Here is a 23,240-nt window from a genome sequence, read left to right on the forward strand (position 1 = left end):
ACCAACTCTACTACAGAACTAACTAACTAAAACATTTCAACTAAACAGGTTTACAAGGGAAATACATAGATGGCTTAAAAATAACACTTCAATGAGAATAAAGAGTGCAATGGAATATAAATTTAGAGTTTTAAATTCGTTAGAAAAGAACATTACAAATCCTCCCCTATTCCTCTTCAATATGACATCTAATAATTAAGTAAATCATTTTTCTTTAAAAGCTAATGAGGATCACGGCACTCCCAGAGTACAATCAAAACTAGGGGACACGGGGATTGTGCTTAATTGTATTTCTATAATCCAAACTAGCTATTTCAGATGTGCGCAATTTTTTTATCAGCTATTTTTGCAATTAGAACCATACTCTTTTTATCTACGACTCACCGGAGCCTAAGACTTCGGGAATCCATTAAGAAAACGCCATAGAAATGAAGAGACGTAGAAAAGACAATCGTCAATTGTGCCACCAGACAAAATTTATTGGAAAATTCCACTTTCTCATTTTGATACACTGTAGATTTTCTAGGATATGTAATGCCTAAACTTCTCTAACCCTCTATGCCCAGAGTTATTTAAATAGCGTACAGAATTAAAGAATTTAACACATATTAAGTAGCGAAGCTCCTCAATTTCGAGTAAGTCGTGGTGAAACGTTTAAACGAATTCGGATTTATGATAAATTGCGAGTTACTTGTAATTTTATGTGTGCGAATAAATAAATTACAGTAAATTCCGGGGCGAAGAAGAACTTTTTAGAAGCCTGATTCGTAAAATATACGTGAAGTAACATTTTCGAGTCAGAGAACCGCTTTTCAAACTTTAATTAAATAAACTTAAAACTCATTGTAAACAACACAGTTTAACTTTTTCAAAATGGACCTTAATTTGATCACTTCTGTGAGATCGTGGATAGTCTGTGGTCTCCCCAGCGACCAAAACGGAAAAAAGTTCCAGTTTTCACCCCCCATGGTGTCATCACACACTTAGTCAGACATGAAACGTTAGAATGCCATTTAAAAAGATCAATGTACAAAGTCTTTGTAAAATTATACGCGTTTCTTTGCTGCAATCACCAAAATAAATACTTCACCATCAAAACCAATACTTTGTTTTTAAGTGGGGGTTTGTGCATAATTCTATTAAAGCCAACAGAGGGATCGAATTGTTCATTTACGTTTTTGACAAATCCAATTAACCCTCCAACATTACAATTGCACTTAATTTGAATGTTTACAACGTTATAAAACGAAAAGAAGTAAAATGCATCTCTAAATAAAACGCGGTCATTAAGTTAACACCTGACAACACTAACTTAAACCACATATACCTACCTATTCATTTTGGCGCATCGCCAAAAATCTTAGGTATTTAACATAATTTAGTATAAGGATCGCAAGATTAATGAAAAGCGTTCGTTTGATATATTATATCATGTGAAGTTATCTAATATAGCGCACTAATTAGAAATTGACGTTTACCAAGTATCTTGTCAACATTAATGATTAGTTGCTTATCCGATCACCAGATGCTAAAATTATAAAGCAATGTAGCTTTATCGGCTCTAGGATGTGTATAAACAAAAATGAATTATTGATCAATTAAACTTAATAAAGATGGTTTTAATATAAATGTCCCTCCCATTCCCCCATCTCTCCCCAAAGTTTTCATCAAAATGAACATGAAACAAAGGGGGCGCAGATTTGTTACACGTTAGCATTTCTGTATAATTTTTATTAAATTTTCTAATTGCGTTTTAATTACCATTATTAAATGTACTATTTCCGAGAGCTAATCCAAGCCCTTAAGCGGCATATCAGATTTTCATTATGTTCATTATATCCACGATGCAAGTACCGTCATGAAAATATGTGTGTGATCCAATCGCAGCACTCTGTCTGAAGATTATTTAAAAAATCTGGGGGGACTTATTCATTTGAATCACATAACAATGCAAAAGTTTTATCGACACGGTAATTACGCAGTTAGAATTAAACTGCGTTGGTGCATGTTTTAAATCTCTGCATAAGTTCTAAAAGCATTGCTAGTATCATATTGATTTGACGCAGTTAATTCTACCCTCGTACCTAAGAAAATACAAGCAGTTTTTTACACTTTAAAAGTGATCTGTAATTGCCTTTTTTGCTTTGCGTATGTAAATACCTGTAATGTATTATGTTGTAATTAAATAATGTGATATTGGCATATCCAAACCATAATTTGGTTAGATTTATGACAAGAAAAATTAGAAAAGTCGAAAATCGATACGTTACCTGTATTATACCTTTAAAGCAAGAAATACTGTCAAATTCAGGTAATACATCGTCTGTTCATTATGATGCAAACGTTATAGGTTACAATGTAAACGACAGTTTGTTGTAAGCGGGTTTTTTTACAATGGTTTTTCATTATTCTACTAGCCTACTTTTGATACAAGGTCCTCTTTTGTCTCTTCGCGGGGAAATAACTTAACCCCAAAGGTTAACAATAGTCCTTTCCAGCGAAAAATACTATACTGGCACGTTTAATTGATTTGTCCTCGATTGTGAGCGGTTGTAATTTGGGAAATGTGTTTATTCTGCGTTACAGTTTTTTTTTCTAACTGTACAGTAGTTTCTTCTTGGTTATAAGTTCCAAAACAAACACGTTTAATTAATTCACACATAGGTGTTAGTTTTTCTAATGATGAAAAGTAACAATTTCAGTTCCCAACGAATATGAGTGCCGGTTTGGAAGGGGCTGTGATGATCTGTGATCTTATTTTGTGTAGATGTAATTGTTGCTTAATTATCGTTCGTAGACGTCTTTCATGTAACTTGAGCAGTAGATAGGACGCGATAGGCTAATGACCATAACAGCCGAACCCTTAGGTGGGGACTTGACGAATACACCCAAGTAATGAGAGAACCCCACACTACTCTTTTTTGGAGCATTTCCCCACAAAAAAACTAAATAACAAGCGTTCCGAGTTCCTCACAACATATGCTCGGATTTATACAGGGTCTTTGTGAAAACGTGAATGCAATGTTTAAGTACAAATGAAAAGTTCGGAAACTTTGTTACATTGCAGACTTCCTAAAAGTGAATCCATTTTATTTTATATTTACCGACCTATTTCCCTATATTGTTTGTCTGTAATTCATAGAACAATAGATCCGGTCGTCGAATAATGCACGTACCTTTTGAGAAAACAAATTGCAGAGGAAAGGAGCTTGTACGCTTACGTCATCGACTCCCATCACTCTTGCGGGTATTCAATTTAGAAGTTTAATAATTCCCTTACAAACTAATTAGTGTCATCTCAAACTTTTCGAATCACATAAGAAAATTATGTGGTTAATAATATATTGCCTAGGGTAATAGACTATTCCTCTTCCTAAACCGTTGTGTTAATGAGTTTAAAGTTAAACATAGTACACTACAAACTTAGGCTGTCGAATGTGTGTGCTCGAAACTTAATTGGATAATGTATACAAGTATTTTCATTTCCAGCGAAACTACAATAGAAATCGACCGTCTGTAATCTATACTTACGAATTAAGGCGAGATATGGCCCCATTAGTGCATTCTTATGCATTTCTTACACGTAATGGTCAAGTACTTATAAACTGTACATGTATGGGCATGACTCTCAGTATACTTGTAATCCAGCCTTTATGGATAACGCTTCTGGAGGTGCTTTGAATTCTGCCTTCGTAATTCCTAAATTTTGAGTGAATTCGTTCAACGCATAAATTTATAATCGAATGGAAAATTCCTAAATACTGACAAACCGGACAATAGAAAATCCCCATAATTGATGACTATCGTGATGACTATGGAAAATTCTACTTCTGGTCCCGGAAAAATGAATTGCTTTCTTATAAACGTGCTGATCGGTTTCCTCCTCCAAAGGAGTATTAGCAGGCCTCGCTAAATATTAGGAAATACTATAGTATTCCGATTAAGTAGTTGAATGAGTTTTCGCAAGCTGAAGGGCTGTTTAAGGGTTGGTTATAGATTACTTAAACATAATCTGTCAAAGAAATAAACATAGTTGGTGTACTACGTAAAGTTACAACCCCCGCAATGTAAGAGTGCTAGACCTCGTGCTATACATGGTGTTATGAATGACTTAAAAAATTTCGCCAGCTTAAATCAGACCGATATTTATTATTGAAGGGCTGTTTAAGGGTTGTTATAGATTATTTAAACATAATCTGTCAAAGAAATAAACATAGTTGGGGTACTACGTAAAGTTACAACCCCCGCAATATAAGAGCGCTGTACATGATGGTATGGACGACTGAAAAAACCTCGCAAGCCTAAATCAGACCGATATTTATTATTAAAGGGCTGTTTAAGGGTTGGTTATAGATTTTTAAACATAATCAATCAAAGAAATGGACATAGTTGGTGTACTACGTAAAGTTACAACCCCCGCAATGTAACCTCGTGCTATACATGGTGTTATAAATGACTTAAAAAATTTCGCCAGCTTAAATCAGACCGATATTTATTATTGAAGGGCTGTTTAAGGGTTGTTATAGATTATTTAAACATAATCTGTCAAAGAAATAAACATAGTTGGGGTACTACGTAAAGTTACAACCCCCGTAATATAAGAGCGCTGTACATGATCGGATGGACGACTGAAAAAACCTCGCAAGCCTAAATCAGACCGATATTTATTATTAAAGGGCTGTTTAAGGGTTGGTTATAGATTTTTAAACATAATCTGTCAAAGAAATAAACATACTTGGTGTACTACGTAAAGAACCCCCGCAATGTAAAACTGCTATACATGGTGGTATGAATGACTTAAAAAATTTCGCAAGCTTAAATCAGACCGATATTTATTATTGAAGGCCTGTTTAAGGGTTGTTTATAGATTATTTAAACATAATATGTCAAAGAAATAAACATAGTTGGGGTGCTACGTAAAGTTACAACCCCCGCAATATAAGACCGCTGTACATGATGTTATGAACGACTGAAAAAACCTCGCAAGCCTAAATCAGACCGATATTAAATTTATTATTAAAGGGCTGTTTAAGGGTTGGTTATAGATTTTTAAACATAATCAATCAAAGAAATGGACATAGTTGGTGTACTACGTAAAGTTACAACCCCCGCAATGTAACCTCGTGCTATACATGGTGTTATGAATGACTTAAAAAATTTCGCCAGCTTAAATCAGACCGATATTTATTATTGAAGGGCTGTTTAAGGGTTGTCTATAGATTATTTAAACATAATCTGTCAAAGAAATAAACATAGTTGGGGTACTACGTAAAGTTACAACCCCCGCAATATAAGAGCGCTGTACATGATGGTATGAACGACTGAAAAAACCTCGCAAGCCTAAATCAGACCGATATTTATTATTAAAGGGCTGTTTAAGGGTTGGTTATAGATTTTTAAACATAATCTGTCAAAGAAATAAACATAGTTGGTGTACTACGTAAAGTTACAACCCCCGCAACTGTAAGAGTGCTATACATGGTGGTATGAATGAATTAAAATATTTCACAAGCTTAAACGATGGATAGGCCCTGTGTTAGATTCCCCACCGCATGGGCTGTGTGCCCCACGTTCGACGCCAAAAATTAATGCTGTGTCAAATAGCAAACGGTCACTAAACCACCCACAAAAAAACCTGCCCAGTCAGCTCAATTTAGTCACTCGCAGTAAATGGAATGCAAACCTGCATGTGAAAAAAATAAACCAGGTGTCAAATTCTTGACAGAATAGCTTCCTAGCTGAAACCAAAAATTGCCAACATTTTTGTACGCACTTACAGACGGGAAAAATTTATTCTTTAAAAGTTGCTTAAAATGATCTAAAACGTCAATTTTTACGCATGCATTTTGTTTGCTTTTATTAGAGGGACCTACCATCCAAATTTCGTTAAAATTGCTCCATAAATAAGAAAGTTGGATGTTGCACATGCGCAACTCGATTTTTTGCGCATGCATTTTGTTTTCTTTTATTAGGAGGACCTACCATCCAAATTTCGTTTTAATTGTTCCATAAATAAGAAAATGGCATTTCTGCGCATGCGCAACACGATTTTTGTGCATGAATGTTGTTTGCTTTTATTAAAGGGACTTACCATAGAAATTTCGTTTAAATTGCTTCAGAAACAAGATCGTTGCGTTTTGCACATATTATGCAACACAATTTTTTGACTTTGACAATTTTTTTCTCCGTTTTTTGATAATATAACCCGACCCAATTTTTTGTAGGTTGTACACAGGAAAATGAGGTCTTCCAAATAATAGAATAAAAATTTTAGGTTGCTATTTGAAAAAAAAAAGTTCGATGCCGTTACGGCGCTCCAAAATTTTTTTTCAAAAATCCGGCCCGTTATTTTTCTGTTCGGTATGCCTAAAACATATATACAAAATTTCAACAAAATCCGTCGAGCCGTTTTCTCAGAAAATTGCCAACAAACGTGTACGTACGTACGTACATACAGACGGAGAAAAATTTTATTCTTTAAAAGTTGCTTAAAATGGTCTAAAACGTCGACATTTGATGAAATTTTGAAATGTTCAAAAAACGGCTATCGCAATAGCTACCTAGCACATGCTAGGAAGCTAAAAATAGACAAAGAATAAAACAGAAGACTGTCTAAAGCGTTATAGTCCTCCTACACGGAGGACGGTAGGTAGTTTGAGTTCATTATCCTTCATAACCGGTTGATGTATAACTGCTCATATCATATCAATCGAGTTGTTTAAATTTCACTTTTAAGTTTCACTTTTATTTTTAGAATTGTTAAACGTTAAATTAGTGTAACTCACTATTAAAGTATATGAAAGCTTGTGAATGATGCAGCATCTTCAAGCTCTAATTCTGGATGACAGATCCTTAAGTTGGTATTTTATGAACGTGCTCTGACGCAAACTGCTTTCACAGCAACGCCTTAAAACTGCAATATCTCTATCAACATGGGAACGTTTGGTCAGATAGACGGTTATATGTTATCCTCCATCGTTCTAGGAGTTGTTGGCCATGAGTTTCCCTCTAATCCCAATACAGTGCTCTTTGCTGCGAAACTCTTATCGTAGCCGACCTGGTAACGTGGCATAGCAACTTTACCAATCAGCAATCTGCATGATAATCTATCGTGAATCCGACCAGCGAATTTGTGAAAAACGCTAAACTTTTTTAAGACGGAAGATCGTGTTCCCGATACTTCTAATCTTAAAAACAAACGCGGCTGAAAAGTTTCTCGCGACGTTTACCGTTATCTGCCTTGTTGAATTTTTAACACCTTTCTTATTTCTGCCTCCCTTTAAAATGTTAAATCAATTAGAGTATTTATCGTAGGATTCATTCACGTTTAAAGTCCTGCGGCGTTTCTTGTTTCTAAAAGTTATTCAATTTAAAGTTTACAACGCTCGAAGTTTATATTTCAAAACTATTGGTTATTCACATATTCAACCCCAAGCTGACTATTTTCCGTTTACCTAATTCGCAAAGTTACATTACTCCTCTAATATCCGCTACTTTTCTCTTAATATAAAGCGCCAGTTTATGGCATTATTTCACTCACTGGTGAAATCAATAAAGTTTCGTATAAAAACAAGCCGTTTCTGAAATATATGTTAAATACTTGGAGCTATTGAATGTCTTTTTAAACCAACAGCTTACTATTAACTTGTGGTAAAAGCAAGGCGCTCTTAAAGCGGACGTGGATGTTTTCTACTATACTTCCGTTCTTTTTATTTGTAGCACTGCATTAGTCCTATTTCTATCTTAGGGAATCTTTTTTTGCCAAAACAATGATTAAAAGACAACGCTTTAACAGTTTATTACTTAGCAGGCATTCTCCCTTAAGCGCTGATTGCCACTTAACAGCCGTTTTAATTAACCTAATCTATACAGGGTGACAATTTGAAAACTTACCACCCCCCATATCTTAGTAAATAAACGAGATATTTAAAAAAATCAAAATCCGTTTCGGTAATTCGGAGGGGGAATCACAATGACATAGTTGGCGACGCACCCCCTCCAACCCCCTGCGCCCCAGCCACCCCAACTTTTAAATCTTAAATAGTGACCCCCCATGTGTGATAATATGTCGTTGGAAAGCTCTGAAAAAATGCTTTCCAACCATACCAAATAGCATTACATTTAGGTTAGTGCCACCTAATTCGTCCAATATCGCTTATCACTACCCGAACTAGGAAAGGTAGCTTAGCTTGAAAAATATGTAACTATAATCCCACAAAAATAATTATTTATTGGGGTGCTCTGCACCTTCATAAAAGCACAACCAAAACTTCGGTTCCCCAATGGGAATCCCAAAAACTTAGGTCCAACTATGAGGCTTTAAAAAATAAATACTCCAAATTAATTCAAACATAAAACATTTACAAAAAAAAAATTTCCCCCATGAAATACGGAATAAAACCCACCAGAATCTCTGGGGTCAGAACACAAATATTGTTACCGTGGCACAAGTGATGAATTAGATAAAGTGATTTCAATCCCTTAATCGGTAGCTTGGGGGCAATGAAGTGGTTCAAGTCGTTACGAGCTCGTACGTTACATACTGGTTATTACTTCGTACATGGGAGTAATACTTAAGTGATTATCAATTATCGTATCTCAATATTCCAAGCTGACTAATTAACAGTATTACTATTGGCTTTAGTGCATATGCCAATTACCACAATGTGGGTCCAATTCAATACAAACAGATAAATTTATAACATTTACATCACCACAGGATCAAATATTTACGTCTGAATGGCTCCTCTGGGTCCTGGTGTAAGTCTTCTACGTAGTGCAATAAAAGGTGTCGGTTATTAGAAGAGTTCGGCTTAGCCCGCAAGATCGTAACGTTGCAATGCTAGATTTTACGGCACTGCTCTGCAATATTCTGTCGCCTAACTTCCCAAGTTCAATCCATCCTCAATAACACCATTCGGTACGTAGATCGGTACAAGGATTTTATCTAGTACAAGGACTCCTATCCAATACAAGGACTCTCTAAGTAGAGAGTAAACAAAAAAAACTTCGTCAAACAGCAAGTAATGTAAAAGGCGTTATATCGTGGATCGGATCGGTATCGATGAGTGTTTCGGCTTCAAGATTAAAATTCCATTTCGGAAAGTTGCTGTCGATTTAGATTCATTAACGACACAACATTTAAGTTCGTTGGCAAGTAAAAATGCTTTCGCAAATGGTTAATTCAGTATTCACCAACGGAACATGAAGATAGTAAAACACACACGTTCCTCTTGCAAGTTCTAGCGAGAAGACCCCACTTTCTTTCCGAATTTCCGGCTAGTGCAACGAAGAAATTTATCTCCAACCAATTAAATCACAGAACGGCCTTTACAATACCATATAAGGAAATCTCCAAAACGCTTATCGAAAACGGAAATGAATTATCACCAATACGAACATACATATAACACCAACGCAAATGCATAAAGTTACTAGATGGGTTGCATTCAGCGCGGCGCAAAAAGTTATACACAGAGTGAATAAAAGTGAAATATAGACAACATGTTGGTATTGTTTTAAAACTGTTACATCCGTAACAAACGGTCATCCTGAACTGTACACCTGATGTAAATACATCGACGACGATTAAGAGAGATTAAGGGTAACCTTACGCCTGTTCTTTTAAAGCTGAGTTATAACGACTGTATTATAAAATTGTACAAAGATTAAAATATTAAATAAGGAACCAAGGAGCCTACCTTCCGGGTTTGTGCGTAAAATTGTCCCTAGTCTACTCATGTTGAAGATTTAGGTTCAGATAAGCATACAAAATAATCTAAACCTTGTAAATAATAATGTATTATAAATAAAACGAAATTAATGAACACAATAAAATTAAATAAACATTCTGATAGCTGCTAGCTCAGTACAGTTTCAAAAATTTACCAATATCTTTGCTTTGTGTTCACTTATCATTCACAGAATTATTCACGGGATAAATTCCCGCCCAAGAGGTACACAGTTTTGATTGATAAAAAAAATATAGCGCAATAAAACGTTTTGCACCTTTGACCTCAACGCTTTCGTCGTAATAATTTATTTAAATGAGAGCACACTAATCCGATAATACTACGAAACTTAATTGTTCGATTACGCTTTGAAAGGCAACACTTCGAACCATTCACAGTTGAAAATTATATCAGATCCGTCTATGTGTTGGGTGTTCGAACCTGGGCTAAGGTCACTCACAGTCACCGATTTGTGATTATATTTTAATTGTAATTTTATTTTACTAGAAACTATGTTTATAATATTCAATGTAACTATACAAAATGGGCCTATATGTTGAATTGAATGTTATTTTCAATAACTCCTGAATTTTTATGTTATTTAGTACTGTGATGGGTCTCGATAACTCTCCTCCACAACTCTCTATCCTCTGGTCTTTACTCTTTGATATCAGTCTCCCTCCTTTAAGTCGTCAACCAATTCCCATTTTGTTCTTCCTCTCCCTTTCTCCCTGAACAGTTCCCTCGATTACTTCCAACAAACTGTTCCTTTTTAATACATGTCCAATCCAGTTCACTTTCCTGCGCTTTATAACCTTTTTAACATGCATCCTCTCCAATTCTGCGTAATCTAGACTCGAACATAAATTGAAAATTAAACATAACAAAAAATTAAGAAAAGGACCTGTTGTCAGTGATTCATTGACGTCGTGCAAACATACGAGCTTTCATCGTTCTTTTCCGTGATGCCACCGAGCCTTTAAGTATCCCTGGAAAAGAGTATTAAGTTAACCCAATAGGTATACTCTTTGATTTAACTCCAATCCAATAGGCTATTGTGATGAAACCCTAAACACTTTAGGGGTCGATTTTACTTTGTAATCCTGACAAGGAGATGAGACGCTTTCACCTTGGAGTAACCCTAGCGTGAATGCGCTCTTCCTATGAGAACCTTTGCTGTGAATTATTAAATGGTTCAAAAGTCGATTTGACGCCTCGACTCCTATAATTTGTAAGTGGACAACACCCCTCGTTTTTGTGAAGTTCTTAATCCTTTAGTGGCTGATTTCACCTCGCGAATTCCATTTCAAGTCACTAAGACGTCGCCTTCTCGTTTCGTGTTGGCGTAAGTACCTTTTTATCTAAGTATAAATGTAGATCTTTGCTGTGAATTTTTGAATTCTCTAGGAGTTGATTACACTCCTCGAATCCCATTGGAAGTCGATAAGACGCTGCATTCTCGTTTCGCGTTTGCAAATTTATATTCCTTGCACAGAGACATGTCGATACGTCTATTTAGCATCCAGAAGGGTAAATTTCCGCAATAGTAATGACTATTACTGTTGCTTACACTAGGATAGTGGGATCGAACCCTAATTTTTTAAGAATATTGCACTTGATTGGGTATCGCACGCAATAAATCACTGTTGCTGGTGCGGAATGTGAAACCTATTGCAGCTGTAACTGTAAAACCCAAATAAATGTTAAAGTAGTCGCTTTCTGATTTTCAGTGTCACACATACAAATTTATGCTATCTTTTACGTGGAATTTCGACAAACGAATTTTAAAGGGAACGATGCTGTAAGCTCTCTTTGATTTTCAGTGAGCCAATATAAGTTTTCCGTAAATATTTGCCAAGTAAAAAACAGCGACGACGTGGAGTTTTACATAATAAAAGCGACGAGCTTGGTTGGTTATAACTACCATTTGTACGAAATATAAAACCGTCTCTCCACTTTTAGGGCAATATTGTGTTATTCCTCTTCATGCCTCGATATTTCAAATTTCATGGATGATATACAACAAGTATCTCTCTTAATTGCTTAGGTTTACCTAAACAATCTCCCTAGGTTGGTTCTGTTCAAAACTTTCGCCAGAAGTTTATTGATTTCTATTCAAAAAATAGTCATTCGGTCACACGGGGATTACGTTTGGTATCACGGAATAAACTAAAGCGTTCTCTTTCAATTCCTTATGAAATACGGACAAGCATATTGAATAAAGCGGCGTTAAATGTTGAAGACAAACTTCTGAACAAAGTTTAGAATTTATTTTCCTCGCATACAAATCATTAGACGTACATGATTTTCAATCCTTTTTCCACTCAAAAAGTTCGGCTTTTTGTCTCTGTGCCCATTTATTATAAAACTTTTTAAAACCTTATTACTTCCTAGTAAATTATCGACTGGCGGTTAAAAACTTTATTTTTTGAGAAAGCTTTAGCGGCTCATTCCTTTCAGCTTATGTAGGAGAGATTTTTTTTTAATTTCTATATACGGGTGGGTTTCTGGTTGACAAATACCTACACAAACGGCATAGGTAGCAATAATGCGAAGAAACTATTACCTCGATTAAAAAAACTTTTTATGGAAAAATTTTCATTAAAAAATAGCATACCCAACCTATATCGTCTGTGCCCTCCCTGGTGCCCACCCAGCCATTGAGAATATTGTTTATTTTAGTGCCTCGCATATACACACGCCTGTTGCAACCATTTTCCAACTTTTGTTTTTTTTATGTGCCGTACATCGTTGTATATAATGATCAATACGGTACGTACTTTTTTTACGGGTCATATAAGAAAATAAAGTTGATGATGACTTCTCCGAATGAAAACGTTGTATGAAAAATCTCCCAACGCTGTAGGTATTATAGAGCCCAAAAAGTGGCAATGAGAAAGTGTTTGTTTTTATTATTTTGTATCTGTTCAAATAAGAACAGAAAAAATAAAAACAAAATCGGCAAAATTCGGTTTTTCGGGCATATCTTCGGAAGAAATCGGAATTCTGTGGTTTTCTTTACAGCATGATAATTACTCTTTAATTGCGCAACTTTTACATCTTCGTATCTTCTATGGTTTGCGAACTCCCCATGATAGACATCCTTATTTTGCACACAGTGTATATATTAGAGTTTGTATAGAAGGATTAGCGTTCTCCATAAAATACTCCCTCATAGGATCCTTCCAAAAAGTTTCAACCAAGAAAATGTAATCAGGACCGGATGTACCATGGGCCCATGTGGGCGGAAAATTTTTAGGGGCGGCAAAACACAAATTTGGGTAATAATCATACAGTACTATCGTGAAAAAATAACATAACCTCTTAAGAAATTGAAGTTGGAATGTTACGCCCACTCTTACCAACTTAAAAGTAATCATGAAATATTCAGTAACATGACCTCACATTTCCACGAAATTATGTGAACTCTGTATTAAGATTATGGAGAATATGGGGCTTCTCCCGCAAATTTTTTTGTTGAAAACGCTCAATTAAGATGCCCTTTAGCCCATTTCTATCAATTTCATGATCGTACCTGGATTTAATAACGTCACGTAATCGTTTCTCTGAATTCTCTGTAGTCTTTTATTATTTTGGAGAACCACTTCTTTCACATTGCAAATATTACGTGTCACCTCCTGTTGATGTATTGATTCGGAAATTCGGTTATTTGTTTGTAGTTCAAACAACAGATATGATATTATACTTTAATTGAATAACACTTTATAAATCTCATAATTAATATAAACATGTTTTTACCTACTATGAATTAAATCAATGTGAGCAAATTAGGAGAAAGAAAATCGCATTCACACTTTTCTGTACATACAGACCAAAATATAATTGGGGGTATAAAATGATTTTACTTTGTTGGAGAGGGGGGGGGGGCGATTTCGAGAGGCCCATAGGCGCAAAATATGTAGATCCGGCCCTGAATGTAAGTATAAATTAACAACTAAGATGCGGTAGATCGTTTTTGCTGTTAACCCAAGGGCAAGCTATTGTAGTAGTAGTTCAATCGCCCATCGCTTTACCAATTGATTGCAGAATGTAACGTACCCAATCCACTCGATGAAGTGACCTTAAAAAATAATGCCCCAATAATAAGTTCAAAACAGTGAATTTCTGTTGAAATTGACTAAAATCGTCTGAATACCAATGACCTAATAGCAAAAGTGTATCAACAGTAAATCAAATATTTTTCTGAAAATTCGCATGGTATTCAAGCCATCATTTCTCCAAAAACTTCCATTTGTACTGGGTTTTTAGGAATGTCAAACTTTTTTCTCTGCTTAGGCTCTGTGAAGCAGAAATTTAGGCGCTAGTAAGACCATTTGGCGCCCATTTTGTGACCTTTCAGACAAAAGTCGATTTGATATAGTGCAACATTAACGAGATATCATCATTAAAAAATTAAATAACTTCCACCCAGATTCCCCACGTGGAAGAATTTCTTCCTTCGTATTTCTTTAGAATTTCCTTTTATTTCTTCGTTTTCCTCAAATGCGCAGTTTTTCTGGTACCAAAATCAGTATTCTTTGTCCTATCCACTTCCCTATCGTTCATAATGTTATCTGTAGCTTAGGGATTGCTCCTTCTAGCTGATTATCACTACGATTGTTAGGCCGCCGGCAAATCCACTTTTCTCAGTACAATTGGATTAGGGAGGGGTAATTCACACTTGAAATCAGATGTACCTACGCAAGTACTGAAATCGCCTGAAATCACTTGAAATCATCTGAAGTCACTTGAAGTCACCTGGAATCAGTTCGAAATGGCTTGAAATCAATTCGAAATCCGGTGGTAATCGCTCGAACGAAAACCAACCACACTAACTCCAGTAGTACCAGTACCAGTAGTAAAAAACATTTTTGGTCCACCGTTTCTGAAAATTGACCGAAAGTTGGTGTTTGTTAAATTCACCACCCTGTATAACTTAACGTCAATCTTTTGCATTCTTTTTCCTGATTACATTTATGTATCAAAACCTACAGTTTTTTAAGAATTAAAAAAATGTGCTATTGTTTGCTCTTTGTCCGTCCGTCTGGAAGAAATATATCCATCGTTGATGTCAAAACTTTAAGAGCGAGTATCTCGAAAACGGTTTGTCGGAGAAAAGTATTCTCAAAGGCAAAATGAATCGACTGAACGAGACATATCTATTGGTGCAGTCGAAGCTTTCAGTGCAAATATCTGCAGAATGGAGGGTCGGAGGATTTTGAATGTATGCCAGGCGGTCTATGTGTAAAGAGCGTCCTCCCATTATAACCCAACTATTTACTAACCTATTTCTGTTTGAATTGTGCACAACTTATACTTGTTTATATCATTATATAATATATTATATCATATTTTTCAAATTTTTAACATCAGCGATTTTTATTCATTGGTATCGGCTACCTTAGTTACCATGGATACAATAACAAAAAATCTCCATGAATCCATGGCCTACTATTTAAAAACCGTAAAAAAGAAAGTGTTTATTTTTGCCATATTCCCATGTTAATCCGAAGTTACATTGAATTCCTTAAAGAGACGTTCCCCTTCCCCCACCTCTCATATTTTATGAGCAATATGTGCTGCATCAAAATGATGCAAAATTGATACGAGATTGCTATGCTGCATGTATTTTTTATGCATGTGTGTTGGGTGGGATAATTTAATATTTTTATACTTAAACATGAATCGTACGCCCTCTAGCGGCGAAACTAGAAACTTGAAAATAATTTCCAACGATTTCTCTTGGCCCCTTTTGTTAACAAAATTTTTTTCCCAAAGCGGTGCAATTAACGGTTCCATAGATATGGCCTGTGACCATTATTAATGGGACACCCTGTACAAAATTAAATTCTTAAAAGAAAACTTAACATGTTGTATGTGGCCAAAAAAGGATGATATTCACGATGTTAAAGAAAAATTTTTTTATGGCTCCATTACAATGTCCGGAAACTGTCCAATGTAGGTATATACCGCAAAACGAAAGAAACGAATTTTAAAAAAATACAGATTCATAAAAAGTAAACCTTAAATATTATTTTAGAATTTTACAAAAATTTCTAACTATGTTGTATTGAATTTTATCCATTAAATCCTAAAGCAAGATGTATTTATTATTCTAAGTGCGTCGTAATTTATGTATTTCTGTATACAAAATGTGAATTATGTGATTGGATAACATTTAAAATGAAATCACACTGAATTCCCATTGAAGTCACACTGAAATCACTTGATATCACTTAAAATCATATGAAATCATCTGAAATCATCCGAAATCATCCGAAATCAATGTACATGATCTCATCGAGTGAATGACCCCTAGGCTTTAAGTCCGCTTCAAACACCGTAATACAGGGTGATTCCTATAGTACCTGCCACCGTTTGGGAGCGTGTAGGTGGTGCGTAGGGGAGTATTTTGATATAGGACACTTGGGGTCGGAAATTTAAAATAAGGGTGCCAGAGCCAAATTTACCTTCTGGAATTTCGCGCCTGTAGGTAGGCAACCCAACCGGCCGGCGGTGCACACGGAGCGATCTCAGGCGGCGATGTGTGGCTGACACTTGATCAGAATTTTGTTTAACCCCACGAAATCCCGTCTGCAACGACGCGTATCAAGTGAATAAACACTATGGCAATAGTATAATAATAGTTGGCTAGATGTAGGAAGTGCATTGAGAACAACGGTGGCCACGTTGAACACTTGTAAACGTTATTGCTTTTGACTGTCGTTTTTCCTCCTTCCCTCCCATGTCGCTTCCTCGCGCTAACTCGCTCTGCATCGCTCCGCGCGAAACGTCGGTCGGTTGGGTTGCCTACATACAGGCGTGAAATTCCAGAAGATAATTTGGTTCTGGCGCCCTTATTTTAGATTTCCGACCCCAAGTGTCCTATATCAAAATACTCCCCTAGGCACCCCCTATACGCTCCCAAACGGTGGCAGGTACTATAGGAATCACCCTGTATATCACATTCCAGTACGGACCCTTGTGGTACACCTGCATTCGAAATGAAACCATATTCATGACCAACCGGCCTAGTTGTATCTTAAGGCAATTGTGCGAAAGGTTTAATGATTTATTTTAGTCGCCTGATGACAATGTACTGTAGAAACCCACCTTTTTTAAGGCGTAAAGGAGTGAAAGAGGTTTATAGTCTTTTTTACAATTCAATTTAAGGAATTAACTTTGTTTTCTTTCCACTGGAAGCAAATAAAGTTAACTTTACTTATCTGCAATGTATTTTTGACTATAATGAACTATTGCATCATTAATATGTCGATTTGGCATAAAATCGATTTTTGAATTTCGATTTTTCGACTTTTAAAATGGTAGCATCAAAAAAAAGTTCGGAAAATAAAAATGTAGATTTAATTTGCTTATTCTAAAAGGGCCTTGTACTAAATGTTCAGAAATTTCGCTCTACAAATAAGAAAATTTGTTCGACACATCAATCGAAAGAACGTAGTTAGCGAACCGTCGCCAAACGTTCACGTTGCATATCTCGCACCCCTAGAAGGAAGAATTGCATGCGATTTCAGTGGGGGAATTTTTGACAGCTCGTATTCAGAATTCGACTTTTAATCCCGCTCATATTCAATGGTGATCGGTGGATTAGTGAAGGTGTAACATCGCTGTCTCTGTTCATTCACGAGGAACAGATGGAGGGACGGACAAAACCATCACATAAGGCCAAGGGTAATTTTTTTTTCGAAAAATTCTCCTAAAACACACCTTCTAGTTATTGCAGGGTTTATCGTTTATAAGATGACAAATAATAATGAATTACTAGATGAGTGCGTCTAGTTCTTTTGTCTCACAATTATAGATTTTGATAATTCTCATGTTAGAGGAAAAAAGCTTCTGTAATAAATGCCAATTAAAACAAATGTAACAGAAATGAAGTTGATGGGTACATCTGTAACAGATACTGTAGAAAAATATGCATTAAGTAAAGTATCGAGACTGCCTAATATGTAAAAAGAGAAGCTCAAAACCGTGGCGTGGGGAGCTTGAATAAGGGATTTACTTAGGGCAACCCTTTCAGTTTTTAATGAACGCATTACAAGTATATCCTCGGGAGCATTTATCATAAAAGCTAAAGGCAGATTTTACCTGTGTTTGTAAAATAATTTAAATGTTACGACGTAGTAATCCCCGGATTTAGCGATGTCAACAAAACACAGATGTGTGCGTGGATGATATATTGTTAGACGAGATCATCGGATTAGATCCGTCGGTCAGTAGGGTGGATCATTGCGAAGACTACTAATTTGTAGCCTGAGTGATGCGTCGCTGGGGAATGAGATGCAACCCTAATAGAATAATGCGAAATGAGACAAAAGCCACGAGGTCAGAAAACGTGACAAGGCCACAAATGGATCAGTAGGCGTTGTAGGAATTGTGTAATTGCGGCTTTGCCCCTACATCGATCCTATAGAAAATATGTAATTAATGAAGAGTATCGTACGTGAGAATTCCTATTCTGCTTAACATGATTTTTATCCATATCCCTTGACCTTCCCTGTAATTTCATAAAAATACCTCCGCCATTTACAACACTTTTATCTCCCTTCTAATACATTAGAAGGCCGAAATTAGTAACTTAAGAAAGTCGCCTCAGGCACGATATGTGTTTCTCAGAAGGCGAGACCGCAGTGTCAAGTTAGCCCCCCACTTTTGGAATTTTCAGAACATTTGTTGGTCGTTTGTTGGTGTTTGTTAGTTACATTCTGACGTTTATTGGTTGACCGTTATTTAATTATTCAAATTTCACAATTTGGGAGTAGGTATAGTTAGCCCCCCACTTTTTGAATTTTCAAAATATGTATCTTTATTGCAATCGTTTGTTGGTCGTTTGTTGGTGTTGGTTAGTTACATTTTCACGCTTGTTGGGTCATCGTTATTTAATTATTCAAAATTCAAAAATTGGGGCGTATAGTTAGCCCCCCACTTTTGGAATTTTCACAATATTTTTTTATTGCAATATCGTTTGTTGGTCGTTTGTGGGTGTTTGTTAGTTACATTCTGACGTTTGTTGGTTGACAGTTATTTAATTATTCAAATTTCAAAAATTTGGGCGTATAGTTAGCGCCCCCTCCCCCACTTTTTAAATTTTCACAATATGTTTATTGCAATCGTTTGTTGGTGTTTGGTAGTTGCGTTTTCACGTTTGTTGGTTCATCGAATTATTCAAAATTCAAATATATAAAATAAGGACTTATGGTTCAATATTGGACATGTTTCTACCCTCACTCACATTTCTTAGTTTTAAGTCATTTGGTGTGCATTATTGTACCTAGCCTTAATTATTTATGTAAATCATCTAACATAAATCCCAAAGTTCTTGAGTAGATGACCAATGTATGTTCTGGCGCAGGAAGTGACGTCACACCAATACCTATGTATGTTCTGGCGCAGGAAGTGACGTCACAGCCAATCAGAGACGAGCTCGTGACGTCACAGCCAATCAGAGACGAGCTCGTGCGTCCGCCATCTTGGATGTTATTTTGGAATCGCGTCATCGGTCACGTGATTGCTATAGACAAAAATTTTTTTTTTTTTTTCAATCTGCGTTGGGAATCGAACCCACGATACGTGAATTACGAATCTGCCGCCTTAACCATCTGAGCTAAGCGAGGCTTTGAGATATGAACGTTTAGCAGTTCAAGTATTGTTAGAATGGCCGTATAAGCTCACAAGCCACACAACGCTACGGAGAGCGTTGAGATGTTTGCGAGTTGTAGAAGGGTATAACGCGGGGGTGTGTCGCCGATAGGGGCTAGGGACTATTTGGCGGGGAAGCGCGTTAAAATGATAAAATAATACGTACGACGCTCGTGTGCGAAAAATAATTATTCATATTGCTAACTAGAAAGGAAATGAGCTTATCTTCTTTATGCTTTATTTTTAGACGAATTATTCTAATATTACATTCTAATATGACATTGGTTTTCGAATATGCTTTGACGAAATACAATCATTACAATAAATCATTAGCGGCGCGGGTGCGAAATTTAGTTGTTTGTTATTATAATTAGGATGGGAAGCTGCAATCTCGCAATAGTGTTTATTTATAGCAGCTATGATAAGACGCTTAAATCGTGTGCGAAAAATCTTATCTTCTTTATGCTTTATTTTTATTTTTAGACGCATTATTCTAATATTACATTCTTTGTATTTATGCTTCGGTCAATGTCCTTGAAATAAGGGAACGACCCCTAAGTATGATGAGCCCCCGAACCGCGTATTACGAATTTAGTGCTAAAGCGGTATACCTACAAATTAGCGTATAAAAGCAAACAACATTTACATTAAAATTCATTAGTTACGAGAATAGCAGACATTATGGATGATTTATGGAATGATGATCCAAATATTAACCTTACTTGGGTCGATAATCCCTCCCCGAAGATAGTCGAGGCACATACAGGTAATATGATCATGGTGAAAATAATTATGACCCTACTAATTAAGCCCGTTGTTTCTTGTAGGAGCAGAAGATTTAATATCAACATGGTCCATGTTTCTCGATTGCTCAACTTTGCTAGAAGTGGGAAATTCATTGAGGAATAGTTTCGAGCCAGTGGTGCAGATATTTTGCCCTCCACTCCGAGAAAGTTGTTTGCATTTTAATATTTCCGAATGGAGCGATATTTCCGCTATTAAAACCGAGCACAACATTCGACTCATGCTTAAAAGTACCGACCAGTTGGAACATGAAGTGTTCGTAGGGTACGGTATAAAAATTACGTTGGCTGACTGTGAAAATGGTAGTAGGGGTATAAGAATAAGTCAAGGATTCAATTCCATAGTGCTAACCGAAGAAGCCGTAAATCGTTTCCTCTCCGCTGTACATTTTGTACATCAAAAATTGGATTTTCTAAGCGATTATTCGACGTACTGGTACTATCAGGACTTTGCGGATGAAGTAGCGGATGATCTTTGCAAGGACGGTCTGTTCGATGAACAAAACATTTTGTCAAGAGGAAAATTTTTCTGCCAAAATCTTAAGTTACTAAAAAAGTTGGTTGCACACTCATGTTTAAGAGATTTTTCATTTTTAGCAGAAATTGTAAATATTCACCCTCAAAGATTTGTAAAAGATGTAACCGAGAAAATGCTAAAGGAGAAACAATAAAATAGTTTGGTGATAAGTTTGTTGTTTATATATACATAGGGAAAAGAAAAGCACCATTTTCAAAATGTATTATATATTTTCGCAATAGCTACATTAAAATCGCATAATTATGCAAATTAAATTTTACGTACTATATTAATAAATGGCTCGTATTCAATTAAAACATCATGCAAAATTATACAGTAAGCGGAGGTGTCGGCTGCAAATGCTTCAGATGTTTCAACTTCCAGTTTCAAGTCGATAACCACATTATGAATACTTTCATTGTGACGAGTACAGTTGATTACGAATATTGGTTGTTTCTTAAACTCCTCGTAACTGAGAAGAGAACTACTTTCAGAATCGTAGTATTGCGTCCGAAAGTTTAGATATTCTTCGTAGGCATCTATATACTTGTTGTCCGCGAAGGAGAGATTCTGCTGCTCATACGGGTATCTTCTGTTGTTGATGTTCGCTTTTATATTTTCGACGCCTAAATGATCGAACTGCGATGCATTCTCTCCTTTTTGGTTGCGTTTCTTAGTCTGAAAGGCCACCAGAAGCCATTGAGGTCGTTGAAAACCGGTGCTACTTTTTACCGGCCATACCAAAGAGCGGGTTGATGGCAATGCTGGATACGCATATAAATCTCTAGCGTGAAATGCTACTTGGATCGGAACATTTTTATCAATTCTACTGTATATAGACAGCTTCATGGAATCGTTAGGAATTACGTATGGAACCTTCCAGGTTACTTTACTAAGGCTAATTTTCACCTCCGCTTCGCTTTTATAACAGTCTTCATCGGTTTTTGAGCGAATTAATGTTAGTTCTTGTCGTATGTTGACTAATGGTTTTTTATACCCTTCCGCGAATCCTAGCACATGTTTTAGCGGTATAGATGCACAGAAGGCTGTCTTGTTGGCGTTTAGGAGTTGCAGAGGTTTATTGCGGGGACTCCATCCTGCTTGTGATAAACAATTACTTTGGTCCGTTGTATAGGAACAAAATCCCTTGATTGCGCTGTTTATTCCGGGTAATCTCACGATTTCTATCACTTGATCTCCCAGCGTAAATCTAATTTCATCGAAGAGAAATAGTGGAGCATTGTTGGTCAACTCGAACTGCTTCGCTTCCGATGAAGTATAAGCGTTCCCTCCAAGTAGATCACGCTATCGTAGGTGGCCGTGATAAGATCCGCCTTTTGAATTACAAGATTGATTTCGTCCGAGTTACCATAAGCATTCGTCGAGTAAGGATGGTAGGTTCGCCGATCGCATTCCACAATCATATCCTCATACTTTACGCTACTGAAGAGATTTTTCAGCGCTTCTTCCATATTTTCGGAGTACTTTGTAACCAAGATATTCCAGAAACTTTACGTCGTTTTCAGTTAATGCACCCGACGATGTTTGCTCGTCTGTACGCGAAGCCTGACTGAGTGAAGATCCGCTCTTGTAAAAGATTTTAAGGCCCATATTTTTTCAATTCCAATCTAATAGTCACTTTTTCTTCACCAAAGTCCACTAGTTTACCTTCTTGGTCAAGCAATCGCAAGGTAATGTTATCAATTTGATGGGTAAGTACGGGTAAATATATAATGCTGGTGGGTTCCTTGACCATACGATAGCCTGGTTCAACGTGCACGTCGAATTCAAAAATGGTGTGAGATTTTTCACTATTCCGATACGCTCCTCCGGTTAAATTGCACTCAACATGTATATTTGTGGCGTTGACTATTTGCACATCCAAGTCGGACTCGTGAACCATACCTCCTTTGTAAATAGATGGCGAGAATCCGAGCATGCGCCCAATAGAACCCGTCTTGGTAAAATCAACATTGTGTTTGGTTTCCATTTCGCACTTTAAGGTATTATTGTTGGGTCTTAAGATAAAATCCATCGAGTCGTTTGGTTGGTTAATATATTTCTGCAAATACCTATTGATCTCTTCAATTTCATATGCTCCACTTGGAATTGTAATCTCTTGTTCCTTTGCATCGTTCGATGTATAATAAAATTTATTATTACCTTCGAATATATTTCGTATAGAATTGCATCCGTAAAATCCCACCAATCCCAAGCCATATTGGAAACTCGAGTCAAGCTCTATTGGTGGGAAATACGTAGTACTGAGCACGTTTCCTACACCCGTTAGCGTGAACGTTCGAGACATGATTGATAGGTAGAAATGAAAACTAGCGTTTTAGATGTAAATTATTTATTATACAGAAAGTTTAAACACAAGTGTCCACATATAAATGTGTTATAGTTTTGCTCTCTATCATAATTATAAACAATTTTACAACCTTTTAAGTATTTAACTATTTCATTTGGAGGGCCTAAGTCTCCAAAACTATCATAGTAAACCGCTTTCCTGCCGCGTTTCTTGAAAGC

At 36.3% G+C, this 23,240-nt stretch overlaps 2 protein-coding genes across 2 annotated transcripts; one reads left to right on the forward strand and one right to left on the reverse strand.

Moving 5' to 3' along the window:
• Nucleotides 1-19,708: 19,708 nt before the first annotated feature.
• LOC116161171 lies at nt 19,709-20,865 on the forward strand. Its single transcript, XM_031474417.1, has 2 exons — nt 19,709-20,157; nt 20,219-20,865. The coding sequence occupies exons 1-2, from the start codon at nt 20,073-20,075 to the stop codon at nt 20,863-20,865; spliced, it is 732 nt and encodes a 243-aa protein (XP_031330277.1). The 5' UTR covers nt 19,709-20,072.
• A 116-nt stretch (nt 20,866-20,981) lies between these two features.
• LOC116161176 lies at nt 20,982-22,183 on the reverse strand. Its single transcript, XM_031474427.1, has 2 exons — nt 22,058-22,183; nt 20,982-22,016 (listed from the first exon to the last, which is right to left on the reverse strand). Exons 1-2 carry the CDS (start codon nt 22,181-22,183, stop codon nt 20,982-20,984), a joined length of 1,161 nt encoding a protein of 386 aa, XP_031330287.1.
• Between the last annotated feature and the right edge of the window lie 1,057 nt (nt 22,184-23,240).

Source organism: Photinus pyralis, unplaced genomic scaffold (assembly GCF_008802855.1).
Source record: "Photinus pyralis isolate 1611_PpyrPB1 unplaced genomic scaffold, Ppyr1.3 Ppyr1.4_LG1, whole genome shotgun sequence".
Lineage (NCBI taxonomy): Eukaryota > Metazoa > Arthropoda > Insecta > Coleoptera > Lampyridae > Photinus > Photinus pyralis.

Excerpts from the sequence above, each read along its gene's own strand:
- LOC116161171 (XM_031474417.1), top strand. The coding sequence starts at position 20,073 with ATGGATGATTTATGGAATGATGATCCAAATATTAACCTTACTTGGGTC. Across the intron at positions 20,158-20,218 it reads GATAGTCGAGGCACATACAG|GAGCAGAAGATTTAATATCA; the intron begins GTAATATGATCA and ends TGTTTCTTGTAG.
- LOC116161176 (XM_031474427.1), bottom strand. The coding sequence starts at position 22,183 with ATGGAAGAAGCGCTGAAAAATCTCTTCAGTAGCGTAAAGTATGAGGAT. Across the intron at positions 22,017-22,057 it reads ACTCGGACGAAATCAATCTT|CGTGATCTACTTGGAGGGAA; the intron begins GTAATTCAAAAG and ends CACCTACGATAG.